At 43.0% G+C, this 18,415-nt stretch overlaps 1 protein-coding gene across 1 annotated transcript; it reads left to right on the top strand.

Moving 5' to 3' along the window:
• Positions 1–1,356: 1,356 nt before the first annotated feature.
• Positions 1,357–18,415, top strand: camsap1a (calmodulin regulated spectrin-associated protein 1a; the record flags this gene model as incomplete). Its single annotated transcript, XM_084572152.1, has 19 exons — positions 1,357–1,576; positions 7,395–7,657; positions 8,713–8,874; positions 8,958–9,038; positions 9,819–9,851; positions 10,689–10,830; positions 11,329–11,468; positions 11,972–12,068; positions 12,232–12,358; positions 12,727–12,812; positions 13,097–13,181; positions 13,312–15,670; positions 15,757–15,893; positions 16,014–16,222; positions 16,398–16,460; positions 16,755–16,842; positions 16,926–17,047; positions 17,881–17,999; positions 18,122–18,415. The coding sequence occupies 19 exons, from the start codon at positions 1,357–1,359 to the stop codon at positions 18,410–18,412; spliced, it is 4,824 nt and encodes a 1,607-aa protein (XP_084428278.1). The 3' UTR covers positions 18,413–18,415.

The following is an 18,415-nucleotide window of genomic DNA, read 5'->3' on the forward strand; positions in this document are numbered from 1 at the left end:
GCTGCATTACTAGAGGATAACAATGATCAAACTGAGGCCTCTAATAATGAAGAATATAATTATGGGCTTTTAAAACCAAGCACAATGATTTATGCTGATGTCCAACATTACACATTAAACATTATTTATCTCTGTGTTATATACCAGTTGGTTAAAGCTACAGTGGATATAGGGAGAAGGGAGTTTCCAGCAGTGGGAACATGTACATTTTGTACATTATAATGCAGTTTATAATTATTATTCAGTTTTTGCTGGATTTAATTTAAAATTTAAATCTACTCGTTAATGTACAGATTAATATTTTACACACAAAACAGCAGTTTATCATGTATAATAGATGGATTTTTTGACACAAAGCCTTTCTGCGTTGTGGTCCTTTTTACTAGCTTACAGCGCCCCCACCAGGCGGACAGGTGAATAGCAGCCGCGCAGGCTGAAGGCAGGCAGCCACCCGTCCCCATAGAGACAGGCTCCTACAACAGGGCACCGTTACAACAGCTAGTCTGCTCTCAGCCGGCTGTGACAGCCTCTATATGAAGGAGCCGGCCTTTGGACATTAATAATATCCTCGAAGACGGACTTCCGGATGGTTGCCAATCAGATTTTTTATTATTGGATTAACGACCATCAGCCGCCAGCAGCCGCAGCTTTATCCTGAGAGGCCGGAGATTTGTGTCGCCGCGCACAGGGAGGAGTCTTGTTATTTCACCGCTAGCTGAAGCCAGGCGAACATGTCGGCGTTTTAACAATACCGTCAACCATACAAGCTGCGAGGAGAGGACCCAAATGTGCTCCTAGAGGTGGGTCTTTGTCGGTACTTGTCGTGTTACATTTCAAGGTTTGTGTGCGCGCTGTTGAGCTAGCTAACGGAGCGTTTATACAGTGAATTTAGCGGCGCTAGGTTAACGTTAGGTCAGTCATTGGTTATCCTGGACATGCTAGGAAAACACCAGCAGCATCTGTTAAATAACCTAATATTTTTTTTAAATTTTAGGTAATTAATAAAACTGCACTGCTCCCATTTATTTCTAAAAGAGCAGCTTGTATTTCTTCTACCTAACCCAACACCTTGTCAGTTACATGCTAATGAATGAAAGGTGTTGATGTGGGATTTAAAGGTGCATACATTAAACCATGGTGTATGAATCACTGTGACTGACAGCAGAGACACCCACAGCACTAGCAAGTCAAACAAGGCGAGTCTATGTGTTGTGTTATCACCACTGTCATTGCTGTCAGTGCTGTCAGAGAGCCAGGCCCTGGTTGTTGTTGTTGTTCTTCTTCATATCGATGATGTAATGCTAGTTGGCTACCACTGGCGCTCATGCTTCTTCTTTCTGTGTGTCTCCTCTCAGGATGGATGTGGAGGTGAGTGCTGGCAGGGACAGCACCTGGAGGAGAGGAGCGGTGGCGGCGGCAGCAGCAGCAGCAGCAGCAGATGATGATGGTGGTGGTGGTGGTGGTGGAGGAGGAAGTTACATGGAGGCGCAGGTTGTACCACTGGAGGTCTACGACTCTGCAAGAGCCAAGATAGAGGCAGACCTCCGCTGGCTGTTTGCCAAAGCCTATGGTACAGGTAAGAGTGTATTTTGGTATTCCCTGCACTACTGAGATATTGAAACACGTCTGTTTCCTGGTAGGGGATAAGACAAGATGAAATGTTCCCTGATTGATCCCTGTCAGAGAAATTCAAATGACCAATGAGCATTACAGGGAGTTAACATAAGGAAAAGGATTGCCATTAACCTATCAAGCAAAAGAAGTGTACAAAATTAATTAAAATAGGACTAATAGAAACAGAATATATGGGAAAATAGCACTAGAGCTACTCAGAACATGTGCTAGAATACAGTTTGTATATGTTGATGTACAGTATCTTAACTACACATGTACATGTATCTGTGGTATGTTTACGTATATACCCATGTGCAGCGTGTGTCTCAGTTGGTAGTGTTTACTCGATGCTGTGGAGTCAGTTAGTGTGGCGATTGAATGTGGTGTTTTTACGCGTTTTATGCATTTGTTAGAACAAACATCAGCTGTGCATGGGCTGCCCTCTGACTATGAGATGTAGATCCTTTGTCTTGTCTGGCTGTGGAGCCCCTAATTTTTTGATGTTAGTTATTTAGATAATTATCCAAAAGTCCAAAACAGTGTAAGGATTTGCAGCTTTTTGCCTCATCATAACGTGTCTCAAAGATGGCATTTATAATCATTTAAAGATCTAAATTATGTCATAAAGAACCATAAAGTAATCAACAGATTAGTTAATAATGATAAAAAAAAAATCCTTTGTTCTCTGTACAGGGGAGGACTGATCCGTTTAGTTATATATGTGTGATCTGCTCGGTGAAACTGTATCTCATATCTCATCATCTTGTTTTCAATAACAGATTTATAAGTAGTCACAAAGAGTATCATTCAGAGAATCATATGCTTCGGTGCATGTTTTTTGTTTTTCTTTCTCCGCCACAACCAAAAACAAACTTTCTGAGGATGAGATTTTCTTACTACGGCAACATAGCAGCTTCAACCTTCAACGTTTGACTTAGGCTGACGTCTCACGATCCGTCTTTTACACACAGGTCACTAGCCATGCCAGCTCCGATTAGGTCCACTGAAAAATTAAAAATGATTGCTCTACATAGCTAGGCAGTAAGTAAATGAAAGGAAACGACTCCTTGAATGTGGGTTTTTGTGTCACTCTGGCTGCTCTCTAAGGAGTGTGAGCAGACGGGCAGCTGTGCTGTTCATGTAGCTCTGCAAGTCTCTGTCTTCTTTATGATCACGATGACAGTGAGACATTTGGACAGAGGCAGCCATTTAGTAAATGAAAACTCATTGTTATCGTATCCATTTTCCGATGCAGGCATTCTGTACTTTAAGTGTTTCCTTCTCTGCAGTGCCGTCTTCTGCTTTGCAGTGGATGACTCAGTAAATTGACTCTGAGATAGGAACAAAACCCTAATGTACTGCCATGAAAATGAAACTGAATACCAAATTCAATTCCAAAAGATGTTCAGAGATGCATCTTGTTTTTCAGTTTAAGACATAACCTTGACACAAAAAGTCCTTCGCCAGTGTGGCGGCAAAGCAAGGCGCCTTTTGATAAATACTGTGAGCTGTGTTTTGTTGGTTAAAGCTTTGTCTCTCTGTTACTCAACACTGCGCAGTTCCAGGGCAGAGATCAGATGCCCGTAATACTCACCAAACCGTTGCCATCACCTTGTCAAGCTTCCTGCTTGCCTTAATCTGATCTCCAGTCATCAGTGTGCCAGGGACAGTAAGGAGCCTTCTCATCATGAGACCGATTATAGGTCAAACTACGCAACTGTGCAGCTTTTCTTTCATAGAATCGACAATACCTGCGTTATGACTTCACAGTTGTCATAACCTGAACAAGTTCTTATAGTACATGTAGTTTAGCACATTTGTGTACCCGAGTCACATCAGCAACAAATACCATTCTTGAATTACTAGAAACTTTGTTAACTTTCTGCTTTAGCTTTGCAGTCCTTGCCATTTATTAGCAACCTAGCATTCACGCTAAGTTGCTGGCTGTAATCATTGGAGTCTTTGTTTTGACTTATGTGCCACTACCAGCTATTGAAATGATTAATTTATCTGTTAATTACTTTCTCGACTGGTCAAAAAAAAATCAGTGAATCCTCACATTTTTGGCATTTTTGCTTAAACAAATGACTTAATGATCTAAAAGAAGTTGTTCTTGTTTTGCTTTTTCCGCCAAGGAAGCTTGAGGGTGGTACGGAGCTAGTGCCTAATCTTGAAACAGTTCTTTGTGTTTAGACAGTCGTAAAAAATCGTTTGAAAAGGGCATCAACACTTGGCTGGCCTATAATCAAGAAGGGGCTGGGGGTGGGATTATTACGACCAAAGAGACCAGTAAAACATCGCAGACAGTCGCCTTGCACTGTCGTCTTAAACAGAGGTTTAGAATAAACTAGAGGGAGCTTCAAGAATGAAACCAGTGTTCTCATGGGAGATGGGGAAGCGGAGACATACAGTACGTACATTTGTCTACTGACTGCAGCAGAAACAGAGAATTTATTACTGGCGTGAATGGAGAAACTACATTTTCTGTTGGACTGGTCATGTTGTGCCTGACATCCATGCTGCTTCAGTCTGGGGAATCAAACTGGTGCATCCTAGTCAGGTTTGTACCTTTGCACCTCAGTTTAGATGCCCCTACACTGAGGTTTTGCACTGTCTCATCTCAGTGACTGATGGTAATTCTTGCTCACTCTTCTTGGCACCAGATGGGTAAATTATCTGGCAAATGTAGAAAGTACAAGGAGTTAACGCTTAAATTTGGCAAACTATACATTGAAGGAAACTTCATTTTATACAGTGTATTTTATATTTATCTTTAACCGTTTTTAAATATTTTTTTAAGACCATATCTGTAGAGTGTGTTAGTTTTGACCCAATGTTAGACTGAAATACACTGCAGTTTTTTTAATATTCTGTGATCCAACCCCCGGTCGTTGATAATCAGCGCGGAGGACAGACGAACCAGAACGCTCTTAATAGATTAGAGTGCAAAGCGACAAACACAGCAGCGCTGGGAGCACTGTGTTGTCTGTGTCTGCTGGTGTGAAAGTCAGCACAGCCAGTCACATGTTCAAGTGTTTAATGAGATTGGACCTGAAGACTCGTGTCTTTGTTTAACGCAGCCCGCTTGCGTAGACTCATGGCGTGTTTTTTGGAGAAGCACAGGAATCTTTTGGATTGTGTGTTTAATTTTGGTTAACTAACAAAGAATGTAAGGTTGTGTGTTTTACTGTATAGCTTTGACAGTGGAGGATTTACAGTATATATTGATATTCAAGGGTATAAACTATGGTAAGTGGCTCATATTTACAAATGTAGCTATGCTATGTGCTATGATTGTGTCATAACTACATATTGTCTCTATATAACGTTGACTAATAGGGAGCGTAGTAGTTGACTAACATCATGCAATGTCATGCAGTAAAATCAAGACGTAATGAATTATGAATCACACTACACAATGCTTGCTAGCTGCTAATCGAGAGCCACACAAATTGGTCCCATCTTTTCATTGTTGTCTGCAGAGTCAGACTCGCAGGCTTTTCTCTGAACGTATCGGCTTAGAGACCATGTTTTCCCAACATGCTGTCTCCTGGAGGATTCTCCCTTAAGCTGTTTTATAGGAGAGAAGACGTGCATCTTTCCCCTGCACACTCTGCGAGCCCTGCTTCGGCTGTCAGCGACCTCTCTGCTGGTCAATCTGGCGCTGTGCCTGAAAGAATAGCAACAAACACTTTCCCTTACACCCCCTTCCTCTTAATTTCCCCTCACGCATACACAGAGCCAGGGTGGGCTTAAAATCTTGGATCAGGTGGATGATAAATATCTCAGGAGTATTAGCAGCTAGGATTAGAGAGGAGCTCCTGCCTCCTCCCCCCTCTCGCCACACATCCCCCGATACCAGAGGCCTTTAAAACCAGCGAGCAGGAGACGGGACAGCTACCCAGCCCCCACCTCCGGCCACGCTGGCATTCCCCATCACCGTCTCCATGGCAACCAGGGAGGACAAGGGGGCATTCTGGGACTGCCGAAGCCGGGGAAGGGGCAGGGCAAAGAGCGGTGTGTTTGGAAATTGACCGGAGGCATCCAAAACGGATGAGATCAAACACAGTGGGCTGTTCGCTGAGTATTTTCTCATATTATCCGGGATTTTCGTGTGCATATGGCAGCACTGCATCAGCGGAGAGGGAGATAGATCCTGGATGTAGCCTGTGCCAAGAAAGCAGTCTGTTGTGAAGGATGCAGCTGAGGGTTTCACAGTGTGCTCTTGTACTAATGTGAACCTGTTCTGTGTGCGCGATTTCCTCCTGATGGATGTCTTAGTTTTTGTGTTTGTCTCTGTCAGCAAGGCCTCTAGGACTCAAGATGATCAGATGGCGTGTAAATACCTATATCTAAGCCACACATTTGACTCATTAAATGCACTTATTAGAGAAACCAGTGATAAAATTAACTAAAGTTTCCATTGCATTATAAACCTGCATGTGTGCACAACTACAGTTTTATGACAAGTCATAGTTGAACAAAACAACAGCTCAGCATTATCTAATGGTTTCTGGCTATCCGTGAGGCGTGCTCTAACCTCAAAGTGATCATTTGACATTTTAGGAGATGCACTTATTCACTATCTGCTGAGAGTTAGATGACAAGATAGATCGATATAATTCTTTTATATGTCCATTAAGTATAGAGCTAGACACAGAGCCGATTAGCAGGGGGGAAACGGGGACAAACAGAATATGGCTCTGTCATGGTTTCGCTTTTTGTTGTTATAGGTTTCCTCTATGAGAAAATATCACTTTCTTCATTTGTATTAATTTGTCTTCCCTTCCTTTCTATGTTAGTCACCCCTCCCTTGTGATTTCCTGCTCTGCCTTAATTGTTTTCACCGGTTCCTATGAGCTCCCATGTGTTTGTGTGGTTGGACTGTGTTCCTTGCCTATCCTTAGGGTTAATTAAGGAACTTTAAATGTTGGGGTAGACATATTTTGTTTAAAACTTTGGCCAGAACCAGACTAGCTGTTTCCCGCTTGTGCTAAAATAAACTAACTGCCTTCTGGCGTCAGTTTCAAATTTGTTGAGACAGATATGAGAGTGCTCTGTCTCACTCACTAAACTTTCAGCGGCACAGGGCATAGCTATAAATCATAAAACCGATTCAAAGTTGTGAAATTGTTTTCCTTTTTGGCATTGTTATGTAATACTTAGTACATTTGTTTAAAACATAACCCCCCAAACTCAGTTTAAATCCCAGTTTGTTCTCATTTTTTGCATAGCCATACCAGTTGATACCTCTTTCTGGTTTTTTTTCTGCTTTCTGTTGTGAAACTAAACAACAATGTCCCTGCTTACTGTCTAAATATACCCAGAAAGTGCTGGAAGCTAAATTCCGTGAGTGCTTTAGGCCTTAACTTTGGATTAACATGTCCAAGGTAAATGAAAATAGCTTCCCCATGTCTGAGTCTACGAGCAGGACATCATCAGCTTAAGTATCACCACTAAGTCCTATTAGGTCATTGACTTAAGGTCTCAGGTCCACCTATTCTGCATTGCTACTTGGCATACTGTTTAACTCCTCTTCCACTACTTTCTTCTTAGACAGTCTAATACCTTGTACGTCGGTGGCCTGGGAGCTTCTCTGTTATGTAACACGGCGGTGCATTGGTGCACACGTGTCTGCTCATAAATAGCGTGGATGAATGCTGTGATATGTGGCTTACCCCAACATTGAGGAAAAAAAACGTGCTGACATTGTATCTCTCATCAAGTACACATTAAATACTTTACTAATACATAATGCTTGTTTACGTTCCTCTTCCCAGATCACATCCCTGTGGACCTGCGAGACCCCTTTTATACAGACCAGTATGAGCAGGAACACATCAAGCCACCCATCATCCGCCTGCTCCTGTCTGGAGAGCTCTACTGCCGTGTATGTGGGCTCATCCTTCACGCTGAGCAGGCAGCCTCGCTCCAAAGCCACCAGTCTGTCATCCAGGCTCTGTCCAGGAAAGGCATCTATGTGCTGGAGACCGACAACACACCGGTGTCCGATCTGGATCTCAGCTCGTCTCCCATCAAAATGGTTGGTAGAACCACATGTCTAGTTAAATATCAGCATGAGCAGAATATAATATAGTTGAACATTGCACATTAACTCAAAAAATAGTATCTGTTAGACAGTGGAGTGCCAGTTTAATATTGTAGGTATGATAGGGTTGAATTTCCATTTCAGAATTCCTATTCTAGCCTTTATTTATCAGGTGATGTTTTGTTGAAATCAGCATTTTTAGGAAGGAGCAGTTCACTTTCACATAGTTACATATGTGCAGGACATACCTGGAAGCATCCCAATACAAACAGTGTCCTTAAAACTACTTTCCCCCATTTATTCAGATTCTCTGCCCAAAGATCCTTAGATTTTTCTTTCTCGTTAGAAAACTTTGTATGAACAACTAGGTTATTTGAAGCAGTTCTGAAATAAAAAGGCCAACAGATAAAACAAATTGACTTTGTCAAGCATTCGGGAATAGTGGAGCCTGATATTTCCCCCAGGAGGCTCACTTACATGCAGTAGGTGCCCGGAAACACAATTCCAGTCTTGTTTTATAGCACCCACCTCCCCAGAAAGCATTTTAAAATATTGCTTTAATATTATCCAGTACATTAGTCAGAAAATGTTAATGTCTCTGAAAACGAGGATTCATTCTGTGCGGTAGTATAACCTAGTGAGCTGGCAACCCACGCTTACCATCTGGTAACAAGCTAATATGACTTTGCTTTCCAGAGCCACAAGCAAGCCAAGAATACTGGAATGAATAATGCACCAGTGGATGGGGCTGTTTTGCAGGTTTTAGAGTCTGTAGCTAAAATATTTATGAGGCAAAACGAACCAGAGGCTCAGGATTTTTCATTCATTATGAACCCACTCTGCAGGTGTGAAAACATAACAGGACACTAGCTGGCAAAGAGGCAAAAGTACACCTGTTTATTATAATCAGACCTGTGGCAGACCAATAAACAGACTAATACAGATTTTGTGAAGGAACACTTCAAGGAGGGTTTTGGAAATGTCCGCCAAATCCATAATTATGTATCCTTTATTACATTCAAAGATAACTCAGTTTCCGATCTCCCCAGAGCTCCCACATCCACCTCATTGACGCCCTGATGATGGCCTATACAGTGGAGATGATCAGCATAGAAAAGGTGGTGTCAAGTGTCAAGCGCTTTTCCAACTTCAGTGCCTCCAAGGAGCTTCCATTTGACCTGGAAGATGCAATGCTCTTTTGGATCAACAAGGTAGCAACTAAACATGGGCGTTAATGTTTGGACTTCTGTAGTATTTCCATCTGTGCTCACCAACAGTGTCTTTGTCGCTTTAGGTGAACATAAAGATGAGGGAGATCATGGAAAAAGAGTGTAAAATGAAGCAACATCTGCTTGAGTCACCCAGTCACCAGAAGGTAAAACACTGTCTCTTTGTCTATCCCTCGTCTCACACTCTTTCTCTTTCACTTTGTCTCTTTCACGTACTGTTTCAGGGATAAAAAGCTGTCTCAGCGTTGAATAGTGTCTTTCATAAGTGACATGAGTGCCTTTGTCTCTTGTCTTTCTGACTGTGACACGTATGCGTCTCATCCTTAATAGGTGTATTAACAATCAGTCAGTTGTTGTGACTTAATTTGATTGGGGCAATATGTCATCACGCCATGGAATCAGTGAGTTAGTGTTGTGGTACGAAAACCTATTTTCCTAACTCATCTTTGTATATATTTAATCACATTAGCGTGATTACAAGTATATTAAATTAGCTAACATCTAATTCAGCATACTTTGTTTGCAACAGACCCGTGCAGACAATTATCACTAGATTACTCTCACTAAAGCTCTGGGGTTATAAAATCTGTGTCGTATATATGTGTATTGTGTCTTTGTGATGAAAGCGAGTAAAAGTCTTGAGGCAAAGATCAGCTCATCTGTATTCGTCTCTTTCAAATTGTATCTCACAATCTGAAATCCTCTGCACTTTGTTGACTTGCCAAGTGCCTATTGCCTATTCTTCTGAAATGAGACATTTCAGTCTAACCCTTTCCACTTGTCTTTAAGATCAGATCTGTCTCCTTTCTACCAGGAGATATGATCTGATTCCTTGTCACTATATATGACCCTTGACCTGTCTCCTGCTCTTCCTGTTTGTGTCTCCCCCCCTAAAAACTTTCCCCTTTGTGCCTCTTGGATACTAGTCTCCCTCCAAATGGTACTGGAAGCTTGTACCTGTAAGTGCATCTGCTTGCATTTTCCTGTCTGAGTCTATGTGTGTCTGTTCGTGGAGTATGTGGTTGTGTGCGGCACAGAGAACACAGAAATGGGAAGACACCACAGTGCCCCTTAGTGGCAAATGAGGAGCATTTGTACCGTTTCTATCCTGCTCATTTGCTTTTGCCTTGAAACCCTTTTTTTTAAAAAAAAAAAAAAAAACATCCACACACACTCTACCTCTCTACACCTTTGTTGCTAGTGAGTAAAGCTGAAGTGAACTACCAGGCACTTCAGATGCATCGTCAGCAGTGTTTGAATGGCTCCACTCATCCACTCATGGCTTGTCTCAGTTCATCATTAACTTCCTCCCAATCATTTCTTTCTTCCCTCACCAGCCTGATATATTGCATGCTCTGGCCCATTGCTTATCGGAGCCTGTGGAGTTCTCTCGTGTGGTAATGTACTCATCACTGACCCTTATTGTTTTTCCCTTTCATGTCCCCTACTACAAAACCCGTTATTGTTAAATAATTTACCCGAACATAATTAACATCTGTGGTAGTCTTTATGAGCGAAGACACACATGAATGCACCACATGAGAGTTCAGGTGCAGAAGGAGCTGCTATGAAAGATTCAAAGCTCCTCCTGATCTGAACTGACACCATATAAAGGCCATGGAGCACTAGGTTGAAAGTCACATACATCTACTATACAGTGTTAAAGAGAGACAGGAAATACTGCACAAAGTGACAAATGTTGTATTTGTGTGTGTGATTAGTTTGCATGTAACTGTGTGTTTGATTAGATGAGTTTGTCGATACTTTCTAAACTTGAACCCTCTTTTCCTGTGTAGGTGCGTTACCGTAGAGATCACCTTTCAGGACGGACACTGCAGCACTTCCCCCTGCTGGACGACCTGTTGAAGGATGTGTGTGACGGCACAGCTCTGCTGGCAGTGATCCACTTCTATTGCCCAGAAATCATTAGACTGGAAGGTACATAACACTGGACTATTAGATCTGCTGAACAAAGTAGAAGATGCTATAGGATACCTTTCTTGTGCAATAAGATTATTTGCTTTCTTGTAAAGAATCTGATAAGACGCATCCATACCGCTCTCATGCCTGGAAGCTAAATATGAAGTTAGCTTTACTTAGCTTAGCTCTGAGAAGCAAAGGGAAACATCTAGCCAGGACAAAAACAGTCTACTGGAATTTTTAAAGGGGACATTATAGGACTATTTTCACCTTCTCCTAGATCAACCGAGGAAAACTAAGTTTGCCTGCTTACAAGCTTGTATGCTAAGCTATTAGCCCACTGGCAGCCATGTAGGTTTAAGATATGAGTGTGGTATCAATCTTCTCATCCAACTAACTGCAATTCTGCAAATAAGAGTATTTCACAAATGCCAAGGTCCCCCACCATGCTACTTAACTACTATAGCACATATTATTGTCTGATAGTGTTGACCATCATTGTCCTTTTCTGTGCAGATATCTGTCTGAAGGAGGTCCCCTCCATAGCAGACAGTGTATACAACATCCAGCTACTGATTGAGTTTTCAAATGAGTACTTGAACAAATGCTTCTATCTGAAGCCTGAGGACCTGCTGTACTCTCCACCAGTACTAAAGGTGAGCCCAAAAACACAAGTGTGACCGTGTAGCAAAAGAACAGAGCCTTTATTGAAGTCAAAATGACTTTGAAATCACCATCAATACTATTTAAAGTAGTTTTAAAGTTAAACTTAAGCATTAACAGGTTGAAATTTTAACAATATTTTTACTGTTTGGAACTAATTATGTCTTGCGTTCATTATTTGTCCCTCTCTTGGAATGTGATATTTTGATCAAATTAAATTATGTAACTAATGTTGGCTAATATTAGATGGATATTAATGTTTAACTAATATTACTGAGTCATCATGCTGGTTTTATAATTTTTAAAGCAAGAAGTATCCCACTAGGAGATGTGTCTTCTCTTTTATGCTTGTGGTCTTATTCAGCTTGCTCTCAGTCTAGTCACATGATAAAGATGTCTTTGAAGCAACCACAATTACACAATCAAGAGATGTACTATTCTGCAAAATCTGAATAAAAAGACTGTTGTTAAGCTTATCCATAATTCTCTCTTGCAGAATAATGTAATGGTGTTCGTTGCTGAGCTTTTCTGGTGGTTTGAGAGTGTGAAGCCAGACTTTGTGCAGCCCAGAGATCTTCAGGAAATCAAAGACGGTATGACATACTTTGGCTTGTTTGTTTTTGATTTTGGTTAAGCACAGAAAATGCACTATAACAACAGGGCAAATGGGGTTTCTAATGCTTCTAGTAGCTCTTTAAAACAATAGTGTTTTGCGTTATAGAATCTCCTTTTTAATATCCCTTTTACCTTTTACAGTGAGACTGCTGCTGCAGCCTAAAAGTTCTCGATCTTATGTTCCCATCTCCAACATCACCAAACGAAGCTTCCTGACATCGTCAAACTCTGCTGACATCTTGACTTCACCCCCGAGCCCTGACCTCAGGTGTTATACAGTATTTCTTCCCCAGAAACTTAATGATTAAAGCTCTGCAGTTTTTGTTCATATTTGAGTTCAGCAATAAGGCAACATTTTTATTGTTCTCTCTTTTGGCATTTGAGCATTTGCAAGTTTGTATGCTTGTAATATAAAACACAGTAATTAAATGAATTAAGTAATACAACCCTAGTATTCATTCACTAGTCATTATGAATGAAAATATGAAAAATTAACAACCTTTGTTTATGATATTAGCCGCATTACATTACATGTTATTTTAGATAAACCATAACTAGAATTATTTTCATATTCATTTTTTTTAAATCAGTCCAGCTGTAACTATAAAGCTCAGCCTGTCTGTCTTTCTCTTCCAGCTCTAAACCAAGCTCATCAAGCCAGTCCCACTCTTTACTGCCCCTGAGACAGAGACAGCAGAAGGCTGCTGACGAAGGTACTTCAGGTAAAAAAGAAAATGTGTGCAGAGCAGATTTCTGCCTCAAGAATAAACTACTTTATACAGAACAATGAGGGAGGGACATTAGATTGTATTTTGGCAGTGATGTAAACATACCTAGACTGTATTCCCAAAAACACAGCATTACACTTTCTTACCTGAGCTGTTAATTAAAACATTTCATGCATGTTCAGTTTAATAGTTCATCTTGAAAAGTCCTTCCTCTCTTGAAATCAGTGAATATTAACGTTGTATATTTGCATAACATGAATACTTTTTTCTGTGTACAGACGTGAGAAATAGGTCCAACTCTATGTCACGTACAGATGGGCAACATCAGGGCTCCATACTGGTGAGGCCAGAGAGGAGGCAGAGGTGAGCAGCATGATTACCACCTTCATGCCTTTAATTGTTGACATCAGTTTACTCAATTTCAGTATGGATATATAGGAGATATTGGTTCACCTAATTAATATTCCTCCCTCTGTCACTGCCACCCATCCAGGCCTTTATCCCAGCCAGCGCCCTATGCCCTGCATTTTGCCCTGGAGGAAGATGCCGACAGTATCAGCCTCGCGCGCTCCATTAGCAAAGACAGCCTAGCCTCTAACATCATTACCCCCAAACACATGCTGGGGTCAGGTCTGCCTCAACACAGACTCACTGGCCAAAGCCTGCTTAGTCACATGCGCATAGAGGACGAAGAGGAGGAAATAGAGGAGGAGGAACTGGTTGCTGTTATCCATCCTTCAGAATTTTCTCGACGTAGAATTGGGAGCGACATGGAGCAGGACGAGCTGGAAATACAGAGCCCAACCTCGACATCAAGGGTTTCTAATACTTATTGTTCTCCCCGTTTTGACACGAGTCCCTTTACTTTGGACCACCAGGCAGACGGTTACTATCTTGAGCCTTTGATGCCCACTGTTCCAAAGCCAGCCAAGGAGAAGAGTATCAGTCTGAATAAGCAGGAGGAGAGCGGTGAGAGTCGCTGTAGAGCGGCAGTAGCTGCTAGGAAAGCTACTATCAGTGTCCCAAGCACCTCACAGAGGAAATCTCCTGTGGCTGAGTCAAACAGAAGTATGTGTACACCCACACCTGTGGTACAATCAGTCCCTAGCTCTCTCAGGCCACCCACAGAGGGTTCAGTAGGCATCTCTCAATCTGGCAACAAACAGTCTCAAGGGTTTTTCCTTCATTTGTCTGGAGAGCCAGACCATCACAGTCCTTTTCCCACTGGGATGGAGGCAGGGCATGACTCTGACTCTGACATCGCAGACCTCGAGGATGACGATGAGGAGGATGAGCAGATGGAGCTAGCTAAAGAAGTTGTAAAGAAAGGAAGGGAAACGTGGTTAGAGGAGGGAGACATGGCGGAAATTGGAGAGGGAGAGGGTGAGTCAGCCAAACTGAGAGAGGACTCGAAGGTGAGTGAGCGGGAGGATAAGGAAGATTGCAGTGGACGCTCAAGCCCTTGCCCCAGTACCATATCCTGGGCGAGCAGCTGCAGCGCTTCAGGCAGCACCAGTGTCAAGATGACCAGCTTTGCTGAGAGAAAACTTCTTAAACTTGGTCTCCGTGATGGATACTCAAGTACCAGCAGTTCCCAAAAGACCACACCAGATGGCTCTGATATTGCACCCTGTCCTCCCTGGCAACTGAGGAGTGATTCCACCTCAGGCTGGCTAGGGAAGGAGCCTAGCACTGTGTTGGGGAAGAATATAGTGATTAGTACCCCAATTGTGCCTTCAGAGCTGCTTCAACTTCACATGCAGCTAGAAGAGCAAAGACGTGCAATAGAGTATCAGAAGAAGAAGATGGAGACCCTTTCAGCTAGGCAGAGACTAAAGCTAGGGAAAGCTGCGTTCTTGAACATTGTTAAGAAGGGTGGAGGAAAGAGTGACACACTTCCTTTACCCCTGAAACGCACCCAGGAATCCTCAGAGCTAACAGCTGCTGACAGGAGCAAAGCAAAGACCCAGTCCTGCAAAGATGATTCCTGTCTTGATGCTCTGAAGGTGCAGGCAAAGGCAGGTCAAACGGAGGGAGGACAGATAAATAGAGATAACAAGTTGACCACCCTGTCCCAGGATAATGTGGCTGAACCTGACGTGAATGAGTGCTCCCGCTCCATAGATCTGCTCAACGAAGCTATTAGTTCTATCCAGCAGCAGATGATGCAGCTTTCTTTACAGCAAGACCTGCTGATGAAGAAGACTGTGCCCTCACCTCCAGACTCCGTACAATCAGGCCCAAGCACAACCCCCAACACAACGCAAACAGCGTCCTCTACCTCAGACTCCAAATCGTTTGCTGTTCACTTTGTTGACATCAGTGGCAGCAGCTCTGTCCCTTCTCGTCGTCCTCCCAAGCTCAGCTCCAGCCAACGCAGCAAAGCCTCAGAGCGGAAACAGATTAAGGAAAACAACAAGATGTCTTCTGTCAAGTCAAACATTCTGTCATCAGACTGCACGCCATCTCCTGGAGACAGTACTAGTGAAGAGCAAGAAACGGAGAGTGTCGCTGAAAGTTCAAGAACTGAGAGAGGCGTTCAGAGAAACAGCACGTTCAGAGTCCGTGATAGCACTGGAGGAGGAGCTGGGCACTTTGCAGACAAACCCCAATCACAGGACCCACCACCTTTCTCCAAAGCGTCCATATCTCCGTCACAAGATGCAGAGCAAGAGGAGAACAAAGCTGCCAACTCAGGGAAAGAGATTGTCGCTGAGGATGAGAGTACCAGGGTCAAAGGTCAGCTGATTGAGGTCGACTTGTCAGAGCTCAAGGATCCGCAGGAGGATGGCGGCGCAGACGAATGCACAGCAGAAGGCGAGCAGAAGAATGTGTTGGGCTTCTTCTTTAAGGTACAACTCAGATGGTTTTATTTTCACGATGCATCTCTATGCAAATTGCAATGGGGCATATCAGTATCACCTTTTTTATCTTGCAGGATGATGAGAAGGCTGAGGATGAAATGGCGAAACGACGCGCCGCCTTCCTCCTCAAACAGCAGCGCAAAGCCGAAGAGGCGAGACTGCGTAAACAGCAGCAAGAGGCTGAGAGTGAGCTCAAACGTGATGAGGCCCGGTAGGTTATCACACAAGCTCACACACTAACAAGGACGAATTTATCTAAGATGTGTGTGTGTGTCTGAGTAATATATTCATCAAACAGAGGAATACTGACTGCTCTTTCTCTTTGTTCAAGGCGTAAGGCAGAAGAGGAGCGTGTTCGCAAGGAGGAAGAGAAGGCGCGGCGAGAGCTGATTAAACAGGAATACCTGCGGAGGAAGCAGCAAGCTCTGCTGGAGGAGCAAGGTCTGGTCAAGCCTCGCCCACGCACCAAATCCCGCCGGAACAGACCTAAATCACTGCACCGTGAAGAGTACAGCACCCTCTCCAAAGTATCCACCACACGTAAGGACACCTGTAGGGCTTGAGCATGTTTTCGTCTAGTGCTCTGTGTTTTCCGTCTCTTCAGAACTGTGTGTTTGTCTTCATTGTGTTATATAAGCTTTCAGGCTCTTGTGTGTGTTCACTTCACTTGTGTACTCGTTGCCATCCCCTGAGTTGGTGCGTGTGTGTTGTGCAGGTAATTCTCTGAAGGTGTCCGTGTTGATCAAAGACCAGGGCTCAGCAGCAGGCTGCAGGGGAGGTGAACCTTCTAACCTGCTCTGCATGAAGTGACATCAAGCATACACATCTGTTAAAAATAGTTAATGCTACAAACTATGGGAGTCAGCCACAGATTACGCACGAGGAAGCCCAGTCAGTCTTTTCAGAGACGCTAATAATAATCATTTTGTTGTGGTTGTGCAGCTTTTTGGCCGTCATTTGAGTCACGTGACTGTAAACTATTGGAATTCAGCAAAATTCAGTAGATGCAAATAGAAAAGTTATTCAGTTTACAAAAGTAATTGGTACTAAATCCTTGTGTCTCCGTTTTCAGCCGATCTAAGCTGCAGTCATCGAGGATCGACACTCTCTTTGGCCACCGAGGCAGACAGCGTGATCTCTGGAGGGGCACAATCTCACAGGTAAGAATTGGTGTCTCTGCTACGAATGCAGAGATGATATTTGTTTACATCCTGCATGACTGACCCATAAGTGTGTCTTCTAGGGCTGGATCTGTGTGCTCTGTGGAGTCGTTCCCACTACTGAGCAGAGCGTCCAGCAGAAACATGGAGCGGGACTGGGAGAATGGCTCCATTGCCTCTTCCATCACTTCAACTGAATACAATGGTGAGTAGAGATGCAGAAAGAGCCAACGTCTATCTAACAAAGGAAAGTTTAGTCTCATTTTCACCATCGCAAAACAAAAATTTTCAAAGCTAGTTTACAGTAAAAAATATTTCTGATTTGGTAAAGACACTGATTTGCTGCGTTTCTAAGAGTTAACATGTGAAGATTGACTTCAGTTTCATGTTGAAACCAGACAGTTAGCCAAGTGTTTAGCACGTTTGTTTAATCTGTAGAAGATCAATAATGCTGCCTTCAAATAGCTTCTGATAACAACATGGGAAGCTGTCTACACAAAACGCTTGAAGTGTTAATATTAGCTGTACGTTGCGAGGACACCACTGCTTACCAACTGTTGCTGCCTGGAAGCCCTCAAGGCTAACAGTTAGCAAGACAATGACGGGGTATCAAAAGCATAATGAAGGAAATATCAATATTTTTGTACACAGGAATGTTAGTGAACACAGAACCAATTTAAGGCAGCATATTTTCTACTTATTACACTGCTTCTTAGTCAGATCCGTGCCCTGGACTACCACAAGGTTGCTAAGCAACTAGCAAAGAATCCAGTAATTCACTATATGCCTTGTCCTGCTTCCAGGCTTTATGCTAAGCTAGTTGACTCCAGTTTCATACCTGAAGACAGATATTAGAGTTATATCAGTCTTATAATTTAACTTGGCAGATAGAAATTAGACACTTCAATATAAAGGTGTGTAGACAAACGTCAAACCAGAGTCTGCTATATGAGGGCATTCTGTTTTAAACTATCCTGTTAAACTGTCACAGACCTGCGTGTATTGTGTGTCTTTAAATCCTCTTTTTGTTTGTTAAAGGTCCTAAACTCTTCAAAGAACCAAGCTCCAAGTCCAACAAGCCAATCATCATCAATGCCATCGCCCACTGCTGCCTGGCTGGAAAGGTTAATGAGGGCCAGAAGAATGTTGTTCTTGAGGTCAGTCTGATCTATCTCTAATAAATGTAACTATAACATTTGTGCCTTTCTTGTTGAAATATATTTATTCTATTACTTTCATACGTTTTGCTCAAAAATGATGTTTTGTCCCCATTTCACAGGAGCTGGAAAAGTGTGAGTCCAATCACCTGATCATCCTGTTCCGCGACGGTGGCTGCCAGTTCCGCGCCATTTACTCCTACTCGCCCGACACCGAGGAGATCGTCAAGTTCACAGGCACGGGGCCGCGCACCATCAGCCGCAAGATGATCGACAAGCTCTACAAGTACAGCTCGGACCGCAAGCAGTTCAACGTCATCCCTGCTAAGAGCGTGTCGGTGAGCGTGGACGCCCTGACCATCCACAATCACCTCTGGCAGGTCAAGAGACCGGGGAGCGCACGGAAGAAGTGAGAA

The sequence above is a fragment of the Chelon labrosus genome (genome assembly GCF_963514085.1).
Source record: "Chelon labrosus genome assembly, chromosome: 22".
Classification (NCBI taxonomy): domain Eukaryota; kingdom Metazoa; phylum Chordata; class Actinopteri; order Mugiliformes; family Mugilidae; genus Chelon; species Chelon labrosus.